General features: G+C 41.6%; 1 protein-coding gene across 1 annotated transcript in view; it reads right to left on the bottom strand.

The window, feature by feature from the left end:
* Positions 1-18,580, bottom strand: part of FBXO11 (F-box protein 11) — a 379,957-nt gene that overhangs the window by 295,194 nt on the left and 66,183 nt on the right. Inside the window, exon 2 of the mRNA XM_053712228.1 lies at positions 18,123-18,247. Coding sequence (XP_053568203.1) covers positions 18,123-18,247 — 125 coding nt within the window. The remainder of the gene's footprint in view (positions 1-18,122; positions 18,248-18,580) is intronic.

Raw genomic sequence — 18,580 nt, 5'->3', positions numbered from 1 at the left:
TGTTGACAACCTTGACAGATGAAATCTCTCTCTTGGAGGAGAGTATTTGAAGTCCAGAAGGTATCCCTGAGATATTATCTCTAGCGCCCAGGGATCCTGGACATCTCTTGTCCAAGCCTGGGCGAAGAGAGAAAGTCTGCCCCCCACTAGATCCGATCCCGGATCGGGGGCCCTCAATTCATGCTGTTTTAGGGGCAGCAGCAGGTTTCCTGGTCTGCTTGCCCTTGTTCCAGGACTGGTTAGGTTTCCAGCCTTGTCTGTAGCGAGCAACGGCTCCTTCCTGTTTTGGTGCAGAGGAAGTTGATGCTGCTCCAGCTTTGAAATTACGAAAGGAACGAAAATTAGACTGTCTAGCCTTAGCTTTGGCTTTGTCCTGAGGCAGGGCATGGCCTTTACCTCCTGTAATGTCAGCGATAATCTCTTTCAACCCGGGCCCGAATAAGGTCTGCCCTTTGAAAGGTACATTAAGCAATTTAGACTTAGAAGTAACATCAGCTGACCAGGATTTTAGCCACAGCGCCCTGCGTGCCTGAATGGCGAATCCTGAATTCTTCGCCGTAAGTTTAGTAAGATGTACTACGGCCTCCGAAATGAATGAATTAGCTAGTTTAAGGACTCTAAGCCTGTCCGTAATGTCGTCCAGAGTAGCTGAACTAATGTTCTCTTCCAGAGACTCAATCCAGAATGCCGCTGCAGCCGTGATCGGCGCAATGCATGCAAGGGGTTGCAATATAAAACCTTGTTGAACAAACATTTTCTTAAGGTAACCCTCTAATTTTTTATCCATTGGATCTGAAAAAGCACAGCTATCCTCCACCGGGATAGTGGTACGCTTAGCTAAAGTAGAAACTGCTCCCTCCACCTTAGGGACCGTTTGCCATAAGTCCCGTGTGGTGGCGTCTATTGGAAACATTTTTCTAAATATCGGAGGGGGTGAGAACGGCACACCGGGTCTATCCCACTCCTTAGTAACAATTTCAGTAAGTCTCTTAGGTATAGGAAAAACCTCAGTACTCGCCGGTACCGCAAAATATTTATCCAACCTACACATTTTCTCTGGTATTGCAACTGTGTTACAATCATTCAGAGCCGCTAACACCTCCCCTAGTAATACACGGAGGTTTTCCAGTTTAAATTTAAAATTTGAAATATCTGAATCCAGTCTGTTTGGATCAGAACCGTCACCCACAGAATGAAGTTCTCCGTCCTCATGTTCTGCCACCTGTGACGCAGTGTCTGACATGGCCCTAATATTATCAGCGCACTCTGTTCTCACCCCAGAGTGATCACGCTTATCTCTTAGTTCTGGTAATTTAGCCAAAACTTCAGTCATAACAGTAGCCATATCCTGTAATGTGATTTGTAATGGCCGCCCAGATGTACTCGGCGCTACAATATCACGCACCTCCCGATCGGGAGATGCAGGTACTGACACGTGAGGCGAGTTAGTCGGCATAACTCTCCCCTCGTTGTTTGGTGAAATTTGTTCAATTTGTACAGATTGACTTTTATTTAAAGTAGCATCAATACAGTTAGTACATAAATTTCTATTGGGCTCCACTTTGGCATTGCAACAAATGACACAGGTATCATCCTCTGAATCAGACATGTTTAACACACTAGCAAATAAACTTGCAACTTGGAATACAATTCAATTAGAATAATATTAAAAACGTACTGTGCCTTTAAGAAGCACAGAAGATCTATGACAGTTGAAAATTAATAAATTGAAAACAGTTATAGTGTAAACAACACAACTTTAGCAAAGGTTTAATCCCATTAGCAAAGATAACAAATTCTGAAAGCAGGAAACAAATTACAGAATAAACGTTTTTTATCTCAGTCAACTATAATTCTCACAGCTCTGCTGAGAGAAATTACCTCCCTCAAAATAAGTTTTGAAGACCCCTGAGCTCTGTAGAGATGAACCGGTTCATGCAGGAAATACAATGAGCTGCTGACTGAAATATTTGATGCGTAGCAAAAGCGCCAAAAAACGGCCCCTCCCCCTCACACACAGCAGTGAGAGAAAACAGAAACTGTCAGAAAAAAGAATAAGCAACTGCCAAGTGGAAAAATAGTGCCCAAACATTTATTCACTCAGTACCTCAGCAAATGAAAACGATTTTACATTCCAGCAAAAACGTTAAACATAATTTCTAGTTATTAAACAGCTTTATGTACTTCTTACAGTGTAATTCTAGTGAAGTACCATTCCCCAGAATACTGAAGTGTAAAGTATACATACATGACATTATATCGGTATGGCAGGATTTTCTCATCAATTCCATTGTCAGAAAATAAAAGCTGCTACATACCTCTATGCAGATTCATCTGCCCGCTGTCCCCTGATCTGAAGTTTACCTCTCCTCAGATGGCCGAGAAACAGCAATATGATCTTAACTACTCCGGCTAAAATCATAGCAAAAACTCTGGTAGATTCTTCTTCAAACTCTGCCAGAGAGGTAATAACACACTCCGGTGCTATTTTAAAATAACAAACATTTGATTGAAGATATAAAACTAAGTATAATCACCATAGTCCTCTCACACATCCTATCTAGTCGTTGGGTGCAAGAGAATGACTGGGAGTGACGTAGAGGGGATGAGCTATATGCAGCTCTGCTGGGTGAATCCTCTTGCACTTCCTGTTGGGGAGGAGTAATATCCCAGAAGTAATGATGACCCGTGGACTGATCACACTTAACAGAAGAAATCAGGGTTTTTTTGTATGGTCATTATGGGGTATGGAAAGTAGATTGATGTGAAAATAAATCATTTGAACCATTATAGTATAATGTTGCAACATAACAAAATGTGAAAAAAATGAATGGGTCTAAATACTTTCTGAATGCACTATAACTTGTGCACTAGCATTTAACGTGTTAGATGCACATGACGAGGCATCCTCGTCATACACGTCTTTCATGCAGTGCAGATGACAAACACAGGTCTGTCAATAAGGGGTCCTCCTCCTAATCCTGAGGACAGGGGGAAAGGAAACCGAAGCTCCCTTCTCCATAGCTGTCACAAGGAGCGGGGCTTTTTGCCAGAGCTGGCAGCGAGACAGCTAGCCAGAGGGCTGGGGAAGAGGGCTTTAGAAGCCTGTATCTCTGCTCAAGACACTTACAATAACAAGTGACCCCTCATTTGAAAGAGGAGAAAGTCTGTCCCTGAGGGGTGGCATGCCACTAAGTTGTGGGTGAACACTGTAAAAACAGAATTTATGTTTACCTGATAAATTTCTTTCTCCAACGGTGTGTCCGGTCCACGGCGTCATCCTTACTTGTGGGATATTCTCTTCCCCAACAGGAAATGGCAAAGAGCCCAGCAAAGCTGGTCACATGATCCCTCCTAGGCTCCGCCTACCCCAGTCATTCGACCGACGTTAAGGAGGAATATTTGCATAGGAGAAACCATATGGTACCGTGGTGACTGTAGTTAAAGAAAATAAAATATCAGACCTGATTAAAAAAACCAGGGCGGGCCGTGGACCGGACACACCGTTGGAGAAAGAAATTTATCAGGTAAACATAAATTCTGTTTTCTCCAACATAGGTGTGTCCGGTCCACGGCGTCATCCTTACTTGTGGGAACCAATACCAAAGCTTTAGGACACGGATGAAGGGAGGGAGCAAATCAGGTCACCTAAATGGAAGGCACCACGGCTTGCAAAACCTTTCTCCCAAAAATAGCCTCAGAAGAAGCAAAAGTATCAAACTTGTAAAATTTGGTAAAAGTGTGCAGTGAAGACCAAGTCGCTGCCCTACATATCTGATCAACAGAAGCCTCGTTCTTGAAGGCCCATGTGGAAGCCACAGCCCTAGTGGAATGAGCTGTGATTCTTTCGGGAGGCTGCCGTCCGGCAGTCTCGTAAGCCAATCTGATGATGCTTTTAATCCAAAAAGAGAGAGAGGTAGAAGTTGCTTTTTGACCTCTCCTTTTACCTGAATAAACAACAAACAAGGAAGATGTTTGTCTAAAATCCTTTGTAGCATCTAAATAGAATTTTAGAGCGCGAACAACATCCAAATTGTGCAACAAACGTTCCTTCTTTGAAACTGGTTTTGGACACAGAGAAGGTACGATAATCTCCTGGTTAATGTTTTTGTTAGAAACAACTTTTGGAAGAAAACCAGGTTTAGTACGTAAAACCACCTTATCTGCATGGAACACCAGATAAGGAGGAGAACACTGCAGAGCAGATAATTCTGAGACTCTTCTAGCAGAAGAAATCGCAACTAAAAACAAAACTTTCCAAGATAATAACTTAATATCAACGGAATGTAAGGGTTCAAACGGAACCCCCTGAAGAACTGAAAGAACTAAATTGAGACTCCAAGGAGGAGTCAAAGGTTTGTAAACAGGCTTGATTCTAACCAGAGCCTGAACAAAGGCTTGAACATCTGGCACAGCTGCCAGCTTTTTGTGAAGTAATACCGACAAGGCAGAAATCTGTCCCTTCAGGGAACTTGCAGATAATCCTTTTTCCAATCCTTCTTGAAGGAAGGATAGAATCCTAGGAATCTTAACCTTGTCCCAAGGGAATCCTTTAGATTCACACCAACAGAAATATTTTTTCCAAATTTTGTGGTAAATCTTTCTAGTCCCAGGCTTTCTGGCCTGAACAAGAGTATCGATCACAGAATCTGAGAATCCTCGCTTCGATAAAATCAAGCGTTCAATCTCCACGCAGTCAGCTGGAGTGAAACCAGATTCGGATGTTCGAACGGACCCTGAACAAGAAGGTCTCGTCTCAAAGGTAGCTTCCAAGGTGGAGCCGATGACATATTCACCAGATCTGCATACCAAGTCCTGCGTGGCCACGCAGGAGCTATCAAGATCACCGACGCCCTCTCCTGCTTGATCCTGGCTATCAGCCTGGGGATGAGAGGAAATGGCGGGAACACATAAGCTAGTTTGAAGGTCCAAGGTGCTACTAGTGCATCCACTAGAGCCGCCTTGGGATCCCTGGATCTGGCCCCGTAGCAAGGAACTTTGAAGTTCTGACGAGAGGCCATCAGATCCATGTCTGGAATGCCCCACAGGTGAGTGACTTGGGCAAAGATTTCCGGATGGAGTTCCCACTCCCCCGGATGCAATGTCTGACGACTCAGAAAATCCGCTTCCCAATTTTCCACTCCTGGGATGTGGATAGCAGACAGGTGGCAGGAGTGAGACTCCGCCCAAAGAATAATTTTGGTTACTTCTTCCATCGCTAGGGAACTCCTTGTTCCCCCCTGATGGTTGATGTACGCAACAGTCGTCATGTTGTCTGATTGAAACCGAATGAACCTGGTCCTCGCAAGCTGGGGCCAGGCCTGGAGCGCATTGAATATCGCTCTCAGTTCCAGAATATTTATCGGTAGAAGAGATTCTTCCCGAGACCAAAGACCCTGAGCTTTCAGGGATCCCCAGACCGCGCCCCAGCCTATCAGACTGGCGTCGGTCGTGACAATGACCCACTCTGGTCTGTGGAACATCATCCCTTGAGACAGATTGTCCAGGGACAGCCACCAACGGAGTGAGTCTCTGGTCCTCTGATTTACTTGTATCTTCGGAGACAAGTCTGTATAGTCCCCATTCCACTGACTGAGCATGCACAGTTGTAATGGTCTTAGATGAATGCGCGCAAAAGGAACTATGTCCATCGCCGCCACCATCAACCCGATCACTTCCATGCACTGAGCTATGGAAGGAAGAGGAACGGAATGAAGTATCCGACAAGAGTCCAGAAGCTTTGTTTTTCTGGCCTCTGTTAGAAAGATCCTCATTTCTAAGGAGTCTATAATTGTTCCCAAGAAGGGAACCCTTGTTGACGGGGATAGAGAACTCTTTTCCACGTTCACTTTCCAGCCGTGAGATCTGAGAAAGGCCAGGACAATGTCCGTGTGAGCCTTTGCTTGAGGAAGGGACGACGCTTGAATCAGAATGTCGTCCAGGTAGGGTACTACTGCAATGCCCCTTGGTCTTAGCACCGCTAGAAGGGACCCTAGTACCTTTGTGAAAATCCTTGGAGCAGTGGCTAATCCGAAAGGAAGCGCCACGAACTGGTAATGTTTGTCCAGGAATGCAAACCTTAGGAACCGATGATGTTCCTTGTGGATAGGAATATGTAGATACGCATCCTTTAAATCCACCGTGGTCATGAATTGACCTTCCTGGATGGAAGGAAGGATAGTTCGAATGGTTTCCATCTTGAACGATGGGACCTTGAGAAATTTGTTTAAGATCTTGAGATCTAGGATTGGTCTGAACGTTCCCTCTTTTTTGGGAACTATGAACAGATTGGAGTAGAACCCCATCCCTTGTTCTCTTAATGGAACAGGATGAATCACTCCCATTTTTAACAGGTCTTCTACACAATGTAAGAACGCCTGTCTTTTTATGTGGTCTGAAGACAACTGCGACCTGTGGAACCTCCCCCTTGGGGGAAGTCCCTTGAATTCCAGAAGATAACCCTGGGAGACTATTTCTAGCGCCCAAGGATCCAGAACATCTCTTGCCCAAGCCTGAGCGAAGAGAGAGAGTCTGCCCCCCACCAGATCCGGTCCCGGATCGGGGGCCAATATTTCATGCTGTCTTGGTAGCAGTGGCAGGTTTCTTGGCCTGCTTTCCCTTGTTCCAGCCTTGCATTGGTCTCCAAGCTGGCTTGGCCTGAGAAGTATTACCCTCTTGCTTAGAGGACGTAGCACCTTGGGCTGGTCCGTTTTTACGAAAGGGACGAAAATTAGGTCTATTTTTTGCCTTGAAAGGCCGATCCTGAGGAAGGGCGTGGCCCTTACCCCCAGTGATATCAGAGATAATCTCTTTCAAGTCAGGACCAAACAACGTCTTCCCCTTGAAAGGAATGTTTAGTAGCTTGTTCTTGGAAGACGCATCAGCCGACCAAGATTTCAACCAAAGCGCTCTGCGCGCCACAATAGCAAACCCAGAGTTCTTAGCCGCTAACTTAGCCAATTGCAAAGAGGCGTCTAGAGTGAAAGAATTAGCCAATTTGAGAGCATTGATTCTGTCCATAATCTCCTCATAAGGAGGAGAGTCACTATCGAGCACCTTAAGCAGTTCATCAAACCAGAAATATGCGGCAGTAGTGACAGGGACAATGCATGAAATGGGTTGTAGAAGGTAACCCTGCTGAACAAACATCTTTTTAAGCAAACCTTCTAATTTTTTATCCATAGGATCTTTGAAAGCACAACTATCCTCTATGGGAATAGTGGTGCGTTTGTTTAAAGTAGAAACCGCTCCCTCGACCTTGGGGACTGACTGCCATAAGTCCTTTCTAGGGTCGACCATAGGAAACAATTTTTTAAATATGGGGGGAGGGACGAAAGGAATACCGGGCCTTTCCCATTCTTTATTAACAATGTCCGCCACCCGCTTGGGTATAGGAAAAGCTTCTGGGAGCCCCGGCACCTCTAAGAACTTGTCCATTTTACATAGTTTCTCTGGGATGACTAAATTTTCACAATCATCCAGAGTGGATAATACCTCCTTAAGCAAAATGCGGAGATGTTCCAATTTAAATTTAAATGTAATCACATCAGATTCAGCCTGCTGAGAAATGTTCCCTAAATCAGTAATTTCTCCCTCAGACAAAACCTCCCTGGCCCCCTCAGATTGGGTTAGGGGCCCTTCAGAGATATTAATATCAGCGTCGTCATGCTCTTCAGTAACTAAAACAGAGCAGCCACGCTTACGCTGACAAGGGTTCATTTTGGCTAAAATGTTTTTGACAGAATTATCCATTACAGCCGTTAATTGTTGCATAGTAAGGAGTATTGGCGCGCTAGATGTACTAGGGGCCTCCTGAGTGGGCAAGACTCGTGTAGACGAAGGAGGGAATGATGCAGTACCATGCTTACTCCCCTCACTTGAGGAATCATCTTGGGCATCATTGTCATTATCACATAAATCACATTTATTTAAATGAATAGGAATTCTGGCTTCCCCACATTCAGAACACAGTCTATCTGGTAGCTCAGACATGTTAAACAGGCATAAACTTGATCAGAAAGTACAAAAAACGTTTTAAAATAAAACCGTTACTGTCACTTTAAATTTTAAACTGAACACACTTTATTACTGCAATTGCGAAAAAACATGAAGGAATTGTTCAAAATTCACCAAATTTTCACCACAGCGTCTTAAAGCTTTGAAAATATTGCACACCAATTTTGGAAGCTTTAACCCTTAAAATAACGGAACCGGAGCCGTTTTAAGCTTTAAACCCCTTTACAGTCCCTGGTATCTGCTTTGCTGAGACCCAACCAAACCCAAAGGGGAATACGATACCAAATGACGCCTTCAGAAGTCTTTTATAAGTATCAGAGCTCCTCTCACATGCGACTGCATGCCATGCCTCTCAAAAACAAGTGCGCAACACCGGCGCGAAAATGAGACTCTGCCTATGCTTTGGGAAAGCCCCTAAAGAATAAGGTGTCTAAAACAGTGCCTGCCGATATTATTATATCAAAATACCCAGATAAAATGATTCCTCAAGGCTAAATATGTGTTAATAATCAATCGATTTAGCCCAGAAAAAGTCTACAGTTTAAATAAGCCCTTGTGAAGCCCTTATTTACAATCGTAATAAACATGGCTTACCGGATCCCATAGGGAAAATGACAGCTTCCAGCATTACATCGTCTTGTTAGAATGTGTCATACCTCAAGCAGTAAGAGACTGCACTCTGTTCCCCCAACTGAAGTTAATTGCTCTCAACAGTCCTGTGTGGAACAGCCATGGATTTTAGTTACGGTTGCTAAAATCATTTTCCTCATACAAACAGAATTCTTCATCTCTTTTCTGTTTCTGAGTAAATAGTACGTACCAGCACTATTTGAAAATAACAAACTCTTGATTGAATAATGAAAAACTACAGTTAAACACTAAAAAACTCTAAGCCATCTCCGTGGAGATGTTGCCTGTACAACGGCAAAGAGAATGACTGGGGTAGGCGGAGCCTAGGAGGGATCATGTGACCAGCTTTGCTGGGCTCTTTGCCATTTCCTGTTGGGGAAGAGAATATCCCACAAGTAAGGATGACGCCGTGGACCGGACACACCTATGTTGGAGAAAACTGATTACCTGCAGAAGCATTTAAAATGTTAATTAACTTGAGGTGGAGGGGACTAATGGAGCCATTGTCTCCCCCTTTTTGGCTAGAGTGGCAAGTAACCTTTTATTTGAAAGAGGGGAGTCTGCCCTTTCAAATGAGGGGAGTGGGCCCTTTCAAATGAGGGGTCACACCCCCCTCTAATTTTCAGGTGATACCCAAAGTAATAGTGATAACCTGACCCAAGTAGACAGTCCGTGTGAGTAGGGGGCACTCCCCCCCAATCAAAACAAATGTGTATGAGACCCCAGTTTAAAAAAAAGAGGGGAATTCCCTCTTTCCAGTATGGGCTCTCTCACGTCTGTCATCAGTAGGGGATAGCCATTTTCATGCCAATCACCTACATAATATGTTTACTTTATAGGGGATAGTGGCCGCAAATATGCCCCTATCCCCATAAGACAGCATACATCAGTGATGTGCAGTGACGTCAGAGGCTGGTGAGGCAGTGGCTTGGATATGCCTTCATTCTTTAGATATCCTTTGTTGAAGAAATAGCAATGCACATGGGTGAGCCAATCACATGAGGTATCTATGTGCAGCCACCAATCAGCAGCTACTGAGCATATTTAGATATGATTTTCAACAAAGGATATCAAAAGAATGAAGACAATTAGATATTAGCCTTAAATTGGAAAGTTATTTAAATTGCATGTTCTTTCTAAATCATGAAAGAAAACATATGGTTTTCATGTCCCTTTAAATGGTGTCTTGGAAAACTGGTCAACTTAGTAAACATCTGATTTTAGTCTAAAGGATTGTAAACAGAAACACTTGCCAGATAACAAAATGCTTGCTCTGATTATGAGATCTAGAAATCCATGCCCATTAAAATATGTTTAAAACATACTTTTTACTTTAATGCTGCAAATTATGCTTATAGATTCTTTCATTGTTCAGTAAATATAAAAATTTCTTGATCCAGTGGCGGCTGGTGAAATTTAAAGATGGTGGGGCGCTTGACCCCACCCCTTTAAAAAAAAAAAAACACCATCAGATGGCACTACCAATTCATTAATTAAATAAATAAAAGGTAGACAGAAACACATACACAGAGGGTTAGAGAGAGAAAGAGAGAGAAAGAGAAAGACACACACAGAGGGTTAGAGAGAGAGAGAGAGAGAGAGACACACACACACACAGAGGGTTAGAGAGAGAGAGAGAGAGAGACACACACAGAGGGTTAGAGAGAGAGAGAGAGAGACACAGAGGGTTAGAGAGAGAGAGAGAAAAAGAGAGAGAGAGAGAGAGAGACACACACACAGAGGGTTAGAGAGAGAGAGAAAGAGAGAGACACACAGAGGGTTAGAGGGTTAGAGAGAGAGAGAGAGAGAGAGAGAGAGACACACAGAGGGTTAGAGAGAGAGAGAAAGAGAGAGAGACACACACAATCACACACAGAGGGTTAGAGAAAGAGAGAGAGACACAATCAAACACAGAGGGTTAGAGAGACACATAAGGGATGAGAGAATCAGAGGGGGAGGAAGAGAGACAGAGAGACCATGGGGAGAACAACACATAAGGAGAGAGATGGATAGATAGATAGATAGATAGATAGAGAGAGAGAGAGAGAGAGAGAGAGAGCGACACACACACAAGGGGGGAGGGAGAGAGACCACTGCATTTTTAAGTAATAAAACAGCAGAGCTACAGAGAGTTCAGAAAGTGAAGGCAAGTTGTTAAGTTAGTGGGTGTAAAGGTTGAGGAAACAAAATACAAAAACGACCCTGCTGTAAAAGAGTAAAAAAAACCCACTAAACCACATTCATTAAATTATAATTTTCACTAACAGAATCCCTTTCAGTGAAATCTAAGGTTGTAGAACTTACTTCAAAGATGTGTCTTAAACACTGCTTATTGACTGAATCTCTTCCTGCTCTGCCTCTGTCTGTATTAAGGAAGTGACAGTGGCACATTCCACTGCACTTAGAGGGGAAGTACAGAACTCTCTTTTTCACTTAAGCAAAAGCTGGCAGCTTCACAGCACAGCAACAAAATAAATTAAATTAGTTTTTTTCCGTTTTTGTTTTGTTTTATATGATTTAACATCCAGCCCCAACCCTAAGTTCCACTTACTAATGCCTCTCACTGGATTGGGTCAGCCCAAATAGGACTGCCTCAAATAAGCAGTTAATGGGCCATCCAATGATCTTAACCACTGTCATCCAGTAGATGGCGCAGCATGTTGTGTAATGGTGGGCAGACCTGCTTGTGCCTCTCCATTGCACAACATGTATCTGTGAAAAAAAAAATGCTGGGGAAAAAAATTGCAATTTTTTTATTTTATTTTTTTAAAGCCCATAAAAAAATATATATTTTTGCCCATATGAGAGGTGAAGCACTGCCTCACCTGCCTCTAGTGACTGCACATCACTGGCATACATACACCCAACACTTCTTATATGAAAGCGGAGATTGTCCATAATGAAATCTCATGCCCCTTTAAATAGCAGGTGACTGTCATAGAAATAGCAATAACCTATATACTTGATGCCTTTTACAGCCATCTGAACTATAAAAGTGACCCCTTGCACCCCAAAATATGCACTACCACAAGGTACGTGGCTCCTCTTTTTTTTTATTATTATTTTTTATTGAGGATTGTAAGAAAAATGACAAATACAAAGAATCTCATGTCAAAAATAAAGTGACCATAAGTAAATACAACCAAGAACATTAATGGTATTTCACAATCCAGCGACACAATTGACAGAGAAAATATATCATTACAGTAGGCCAGTTAATTAATTGGCTAGATGGAATCCTCATTATATAATTTTATATAGTTATATATAAGTAGCCATAAGCAAGATCCTCTCGGATCAAATGAACTATAAGGAAAATTCAGTAGCTACTAATGGGACCCACAGTATATTAAATATAGCATAAGTTCGGCTCTTACTAGAAAATCTCATACGAGGATGGCAAAAATAAAAAATATACAAACAATAGTATGTAACCTCTATTCTAGGATAGTAATCTAGATAGCTGAGAGCTTTGGACACTTGATGGGTCAACAGACATTTTATATACGATATAAGTATTTGGAGAAATATTTAAGAAAAAGAAAATGAGAAGGGGGAATAGGGGGGGGGGATATTCAGCGGGTAAGCAACGCTAAGTTTTTAAAGGGGTAAAAGGTTAGAGGGGTATTAATATAAGGAAGAGGGGGATCTAGTAATTAACTATGGGATGCTTAATAATAAATTGTAATCTCTAAGGTATAAGGCCAAGGCCACCATATAAATAAAGAGGGGGGCTGCACATGAGTAGTTCTATAGCTAAATTAACTGTAAATCTGCCTAAACGTCTTGAACCACCAACATCAATAAATGTATAAGGTAAAGCTTGAGAAAAACTATTAATGAAGGTAACCTAACAAAGTAATCTAACAAAATTTACGCTAGAGTTATCTTAACACAGCCTATAACGCTCCATATGCTAAGAATAAGGCACTTTAGTACGAAAGATATAGGAGCTATAATAACATATATACAACCAAAGTTATATATATACCTCCAGACTATTGGGAGGGGGAATAAGGTCACACTGCACAGGTCATCCTCAGATGAAAGCAATCCATATGTAGGGAGCAGAGAATAGACTTATAGTTAAACATACACGGCCACAAACATATGGCCATAGGCATACCAGCAGAGCTATACAAGCATAAGTATTGCCGACCATAAAAACAATGTAAACGTGAGTGGCTGCAGATCTACAGCAGAGTCTCTCTTATAATTTAACACAAAAGTATAGTCTACAACCTCCACTTATAAATCTATTGGCCACAGGCACCTAAGTCTAAGGTTTTAGGATTGAGAGGAATCTACACTTTATGCGGACATGGGATAGTTTGCAAGATTAACATATATTAATGCGCAAATTATGGTAGTTTGGGGAAGGGGAAATACCCTAAATGGATCTTGGCAGAGATTATTAATTACCAATAAGATAGGGAATTTGAAATAGAAAACAAATGTAAATTTTAACAGTTAAGAAACTTTAACATAAAATAAATGTCCTCTCCCCCCCCCCCCCCACCAGGCAACTTCTACTCTTTTGCAGACGGCACCACTTTATTATTCATCGGTACAGCTCCGCTTGTTTAGATTAAAGATTGGATAGGGCATAGTATAACACAACAAACATCTACAGAACTAGAATAAGTATTTTGCCCAAGCGACTGTATAATTATTGGAACAGGGAGGCATACTCCTGTATCTAACTGTAGAGTGAATATACAACTTACAAACACCTGACTAACTAGATGCCATTAATAAATGGAGAGCTGTTAAGGCAAAGCATATTAAGTTTCATATATATGTATTAATAAACCAAGGTAGAAAACAATGTTGCTGTTTGTGATAGAACCCAGGTAAGAAGGTTTCTCTATGAGCGAAGAATATGTCGTCCTTTATTGCAGTCTGCCAGTGTTGTAATTCAGAGAGTTACCATCTCCCTACTAAGAACTGCAAAAAGTTTGGACAGAGATGGGATCAACCGACTCCCATGCGGGTGACACCAGTCCCACCGCTAACAAAAAGGAGGGCTCAGGAGGGAGGATGAGAAGAAAGAGTGCAGTTGAGAGTGTTCACCTGAGGAAGTCTTAGCCGTCAGGAATAAGGACCAAAATTTGAGTAGAAGAGTTCAGGATCGCTCCTGCCCCAGCTAGCAAAAGGCTCACAAGAGGATATGGATCCCTGGATGTCACCAGAACTGTGGATAATCTCCTATGATGCGACAGGTGTTCGGCCGCATTCACCCACGCAAGTAACTGCTTCTCTTCAGTTATACTCTCAATCACTAGTTTAGTAGTATCAACAAAGCTTCCTCCTCCCCGGCACTGAATATAACCTAATAACTTCACAGGCGGTGCAGCACATAAAGCAGGGGCCGATAATATAGGCTCAAGCACGTTTGGAGGTGGTTGTAGACAGGTATGATGGCGGTCGTGGCCCATTACGGTCGCCATTTGCAAATCTATAGCCGGCTGCTTGCGTGGGCGTGCTTTTGCAACCAAGATCATTTGTGCAAAATTAGTGTCCATTTTCTGGGCTAAAGCCACCAATAAAGTTTGTATCTCCTCGTAGAATTGCATACATATTAAATAGTAGTTGTGTCCCCTCGTATTAGTAGTAGAGGGGGGGGAGAAATACTGATGGTGAAAGGCTTCCGCTGTACCTATCCAGTCGTTTTGTAAAACTTCCCTTGGCTGCAATCTTCACCAGAAACATATTAATCGATGCAGCTTTGCTTCACAAATCCAAACCTGCAGGAAAGGATTCTAGTATTCTGGAAAATGAGTGGATAGTTAGCATGCCACCTGTGTAAGGCCCCGTGGCTCCTCTTTTTAAAAAAAGGAGAGGCCACTCTTTTAAAAGTAGTGGTCACGTCCTGTAGTTCTCCACTGACCACTGTGTTTACAATGATCGCCTTTCAGAACCAGAAGCATATGGAATAATATCAGGGGGGTGGGGTATCCCCTATGCTTCTACCCCCCCCCCCCCATACATGCAAAAACTTGAAACTCCTTATTTGAAAAACCAGGATTGCTAGTTTCAAAATGAGTGGTCCCGTGTCCTCCCACTACCAGCAAATTGTCCCAACAATGACAAATACCTCTCAACTCTGGTTATATTTTTGGGGTTATGATGCTTTTTAAGAGGCCTTTATTACCCCCTCACCATAACATATCACAATAACACACATAACATGCAGTGATCTGAGATGTCATTGCAGAAAAACTGTTGGTAACCACTTGCCTCATTTATTTGTACTGTTGATGTTAAGGCTCATAGAAAGATTTGGTTTGTTTGTTTTTTTTACATTTAAAAACAAAGTAAGAAAATATATGGGAAAACAGAATATAAAAAGAGGATGATATTTTATGAAATTCTATATTAGGATGACTTTTCGTATAATTATTTTATTTATTTTTTAAGATGACTTTTTAATATAATTTTTATTGAGGCTTTTGATTAGTACATACATTCAATATTTTATGATTACAAACTTTTCAGGTCCCAAACTATGCAGGTGTTACGAATTAGAAAGAATATCGCAAGATAACAATCTAAGAGTTGTTGTAGAGTTATATGATATATATAAAGATATGGGACTAAATAGACAGTATTTTGTATGCAGAATTTGAAACACATATTGTATAATCTTGTTTAATAATACAATTATTAAACTATCTATATAATAGTGTATCCCCTTCAACTATAACAAAACAGTAAATAAATAGTTAACCCTAGTAGAAAACCAGAGCCACTCATAGACCCTTAACACACCTTAAACTGGGTGGAATTTCAGGGGGTATAGAGAGAACAATGGGGTTTCAGTAGAATGCATTTTCCTATGCTTACCTGGTAAGAAATATCTGTGGGGGGATAAGTGTATCAGGGTAATACTATAGGATCTACATTAACCGTATCTGGCTAAGATAAGAGTATATTGGAGAAGTCAGTATATTGTGTTACAGGATATATGCAGTAAGAGTTTAGACACGTTCTAATTTTAAAGAACATGATACCTTATGCCTACCTTCCCAGGCAGAACAACTCAGTGTAATTATCTCTAACATGTAAGCCTGAGAAAGGGGTGATATAGTAGGGGGACCACTGGAATAAGTATATAGTGAGATTGGATATATGCTTAGTTATTAAGGTGTATCTATGATTTATCCATCCAAGAAGTAGTCTACGCTGACCAACAACAGTATAATCAACAAAGCAAAAATGGAGCTATATGGGTTTCATGGAGGGTAATGTATACTTGAGGTAATCCTCAAGTCATAGGGGTATGGGGTAGAGTTGTTCTAATGTTGTGAGCTTGAATACTGTACATATGCAAACATCTTATTGTTCTGTAAACATTAGAACTGCAAACAATTACTAACTATTGCCTAGGCCCTAGAGTGAAGGTCTCAACAGAATCTCTTCAGAGTCACATAATGTATTGGATGTTGCTGTTTATATCACAAAGTGACCAGCCCTTAGCCTCATTCTCTCGTGTCCATGGCCAGGAGAGACAGTGAGCAATCCAATTAAGGTTGGAATCTAGCCGACACCAACTCGCTGTAGTAGAGCATTCTATAGTTTTAAACTTGAGACTTGCATTGCACTGCAGATCAGGAGGAACTTCCAAACCACTCCTGCATCAGACAATAGGCTGCGTTTTTCAACTCTCCTCAGTAAGTCTGTAGTCGACATCCCCCCCTCTCTGGTCCTGGGCACTGCTGGGCGCACCATTGAATAGACTACCTGTCACACCATGTTTTGTCCCCAGCCAGGCAATGGACTAAGAGGTGTGGGCCATGGTTAGTCTCTGAGATAATTTTTTATATCACAGTCCGTACCTCCTCAAATGCTGTGGCATGCTTAGGGAAAGTCACTAGATCGGCTGGCTGAGTTGCCAGTAGCCCTTCTAAAATGCAAGGCTCACTCAGAGCTCAGGACCGCCCGACCGGAAAGGCAAGACCTCCTCTCGAACACTCTGGACTGTTGGCGTATGATCAGTAGCCACATAGGTAGCGCAGATAGGGTCAAAAAGAGCTTTTACTTATGTGGCCAGGATCCTAAAATGTTCCTCGATGTCAGTGCAAAAATCGGTAAGTATGAGCCCAATTCTAGTCACCATGTTAAAACTGGGGATGTTAATCTATTAGGTTCCGGATCAGTGTTCGAGGTATAGGGTATGGAGTGGAAATAGTTTGCGGTTATGTCGAGTCAACCTCTGAACTAATGCAGTCTAATTGGGATGTAGGTGGACTACGATTCAGTCGTGGCTCCCCATTGTTGGTGCTCTGCAGAAGTGGTGCTGAGGCTTAGTTCTTATGTAGTAAGACGTTGCGGTGTTTTCGTTGCCAGTATATCAAAGGCAAAAGCTCTCTGTATCTCCACCATCCTTACAGATTCAGTAGCTCCTTGTCGCTAGGAAGTGTCTTATTATCCTTCTCACTTCTGTTATTAATCCTCCTCACAAAGTTGGGATCCCAGAGAAGCATTTACAACCATTTGTGCCATAATTGCACAAACTGTTAGTAAATAATTTCAGTGAGAAACCTAATGATTGAATGATTGTAAATTATAACAAGGGTGAGGGCCTTGACAAGACAAAGGAAACACTGACTTAGAACTGAATGCTACCAAAAACTTAAGCAGAACCGGCCTGGGACAAAAAGAACTAACATCTAAGGGTGTTCTCCACAAACCTATTGGAGTCTGAATAATAATTATATTAGGTATTGTGTTCTTATATTATGTTCTATTTTATTTTAAAGAAATACATCTTAACATCTCTCTTGTTATTTTGAATGTTTTTATAATTTGGCACTGTGTAACTTGTATTGGTATTTTGTTATTAAAACATACAGAACATCTAATTCTGTCTTTGTATGTGAATTTACACTCTGAAGAGACAAGGTTAAAATGCACATTTATCTCATTGTTGATTGCGCGAGTTATTGGGTTTCCAAGACACCCTTTTTAAATTTAAAATTCTTGGTGGTGGCAGAGAGTTGTAACTGGGGGGGTATAGGCAGGATTTGGGGTTTAATTTGGTGTCCCTTTAGGTCCTTTGTAGAGATAAAAGTAAGGGACCAAAGAGCTGTGTGCTATTATCCTCTTCATGCCCACACCCTCCCCATTGTGACAGTTGGGTGGAAAGGCTTAATCGTCACACAACTGTACAGGTTTTACTGGTCCCTGTTTTTCAGGACATGAAAAATATTATTCTGGCAAATAGTGAAATGTGTGCAGTTACAGACTGCTGACTATGCATAAAGGACTTTCACTCCCCAGTACAGTGAAACAAAGATATGTGCACTATGTTTACCATTTCATAAGTGTTACTTACGCAGCGCTAAATATTATCAAAATATATTAGAAAGTTCATACCAGGAAACGGGTAAATCCTCTTGTAACCTCACACTTAAATGCATAACGTTGAACATTTGACAAAAGGGAATACTCTTACGATAGCAAAGATCACTCACCTCCATACTGCTCTTTGTTGGGCAAGTGGTTCTTTTAGGGACAAGAGTTTTTCTGCGAAGTTGATAAGGACTATTCTGTGCACCAGGACCTGATTCTTCTGCAACCATGTCTGCAGGCACTTCATCTGTAAAACAAAGATTTAAGTTAAATACCAAATTAAATTTAGAAAAAAACATTTAGCACATTATGTTTAAATCAATACATAATAGTATCCCACTAATCTTGTACAAAACATCTGAATAAAATTGGGGGGGGGATTAAACACTGCATTGAAAGGGGAGTATATTTTAAAAGGCATTTTTGTTGCATTATTTGTAAAGGGACATTAAGTCAAAATTGAAGTACACCATAGTGCATTTCAACTTTAAATAAAAGATATTTTACTGTGATTATGTAAGTGAACCATATCTAGTTATTCTCCTTGCACCAGCAGTTTTAACAGTGTCTGCTCAGACAG

Source organism: Bombina bombina, chromosome 4, assembly GCF_027579735.1.
Source record: "Bombina bombina isolate aBomBom1 chromosome 4, aBomBom1.pri, whole genome shotgun sequence".
Classification (NCBI taxonomy): domain Eukaryota; kingdom Metazoa; phylum Chordata; class Amphibia; order Anura; family Bombinatoridae; genus Bombina; species Bombina bombina.
The sequence above is the reverse complement of the archived record's forward strand: the minus strand, read 5'-3'. Positions and strand labels throughout refer to the sequence as shown.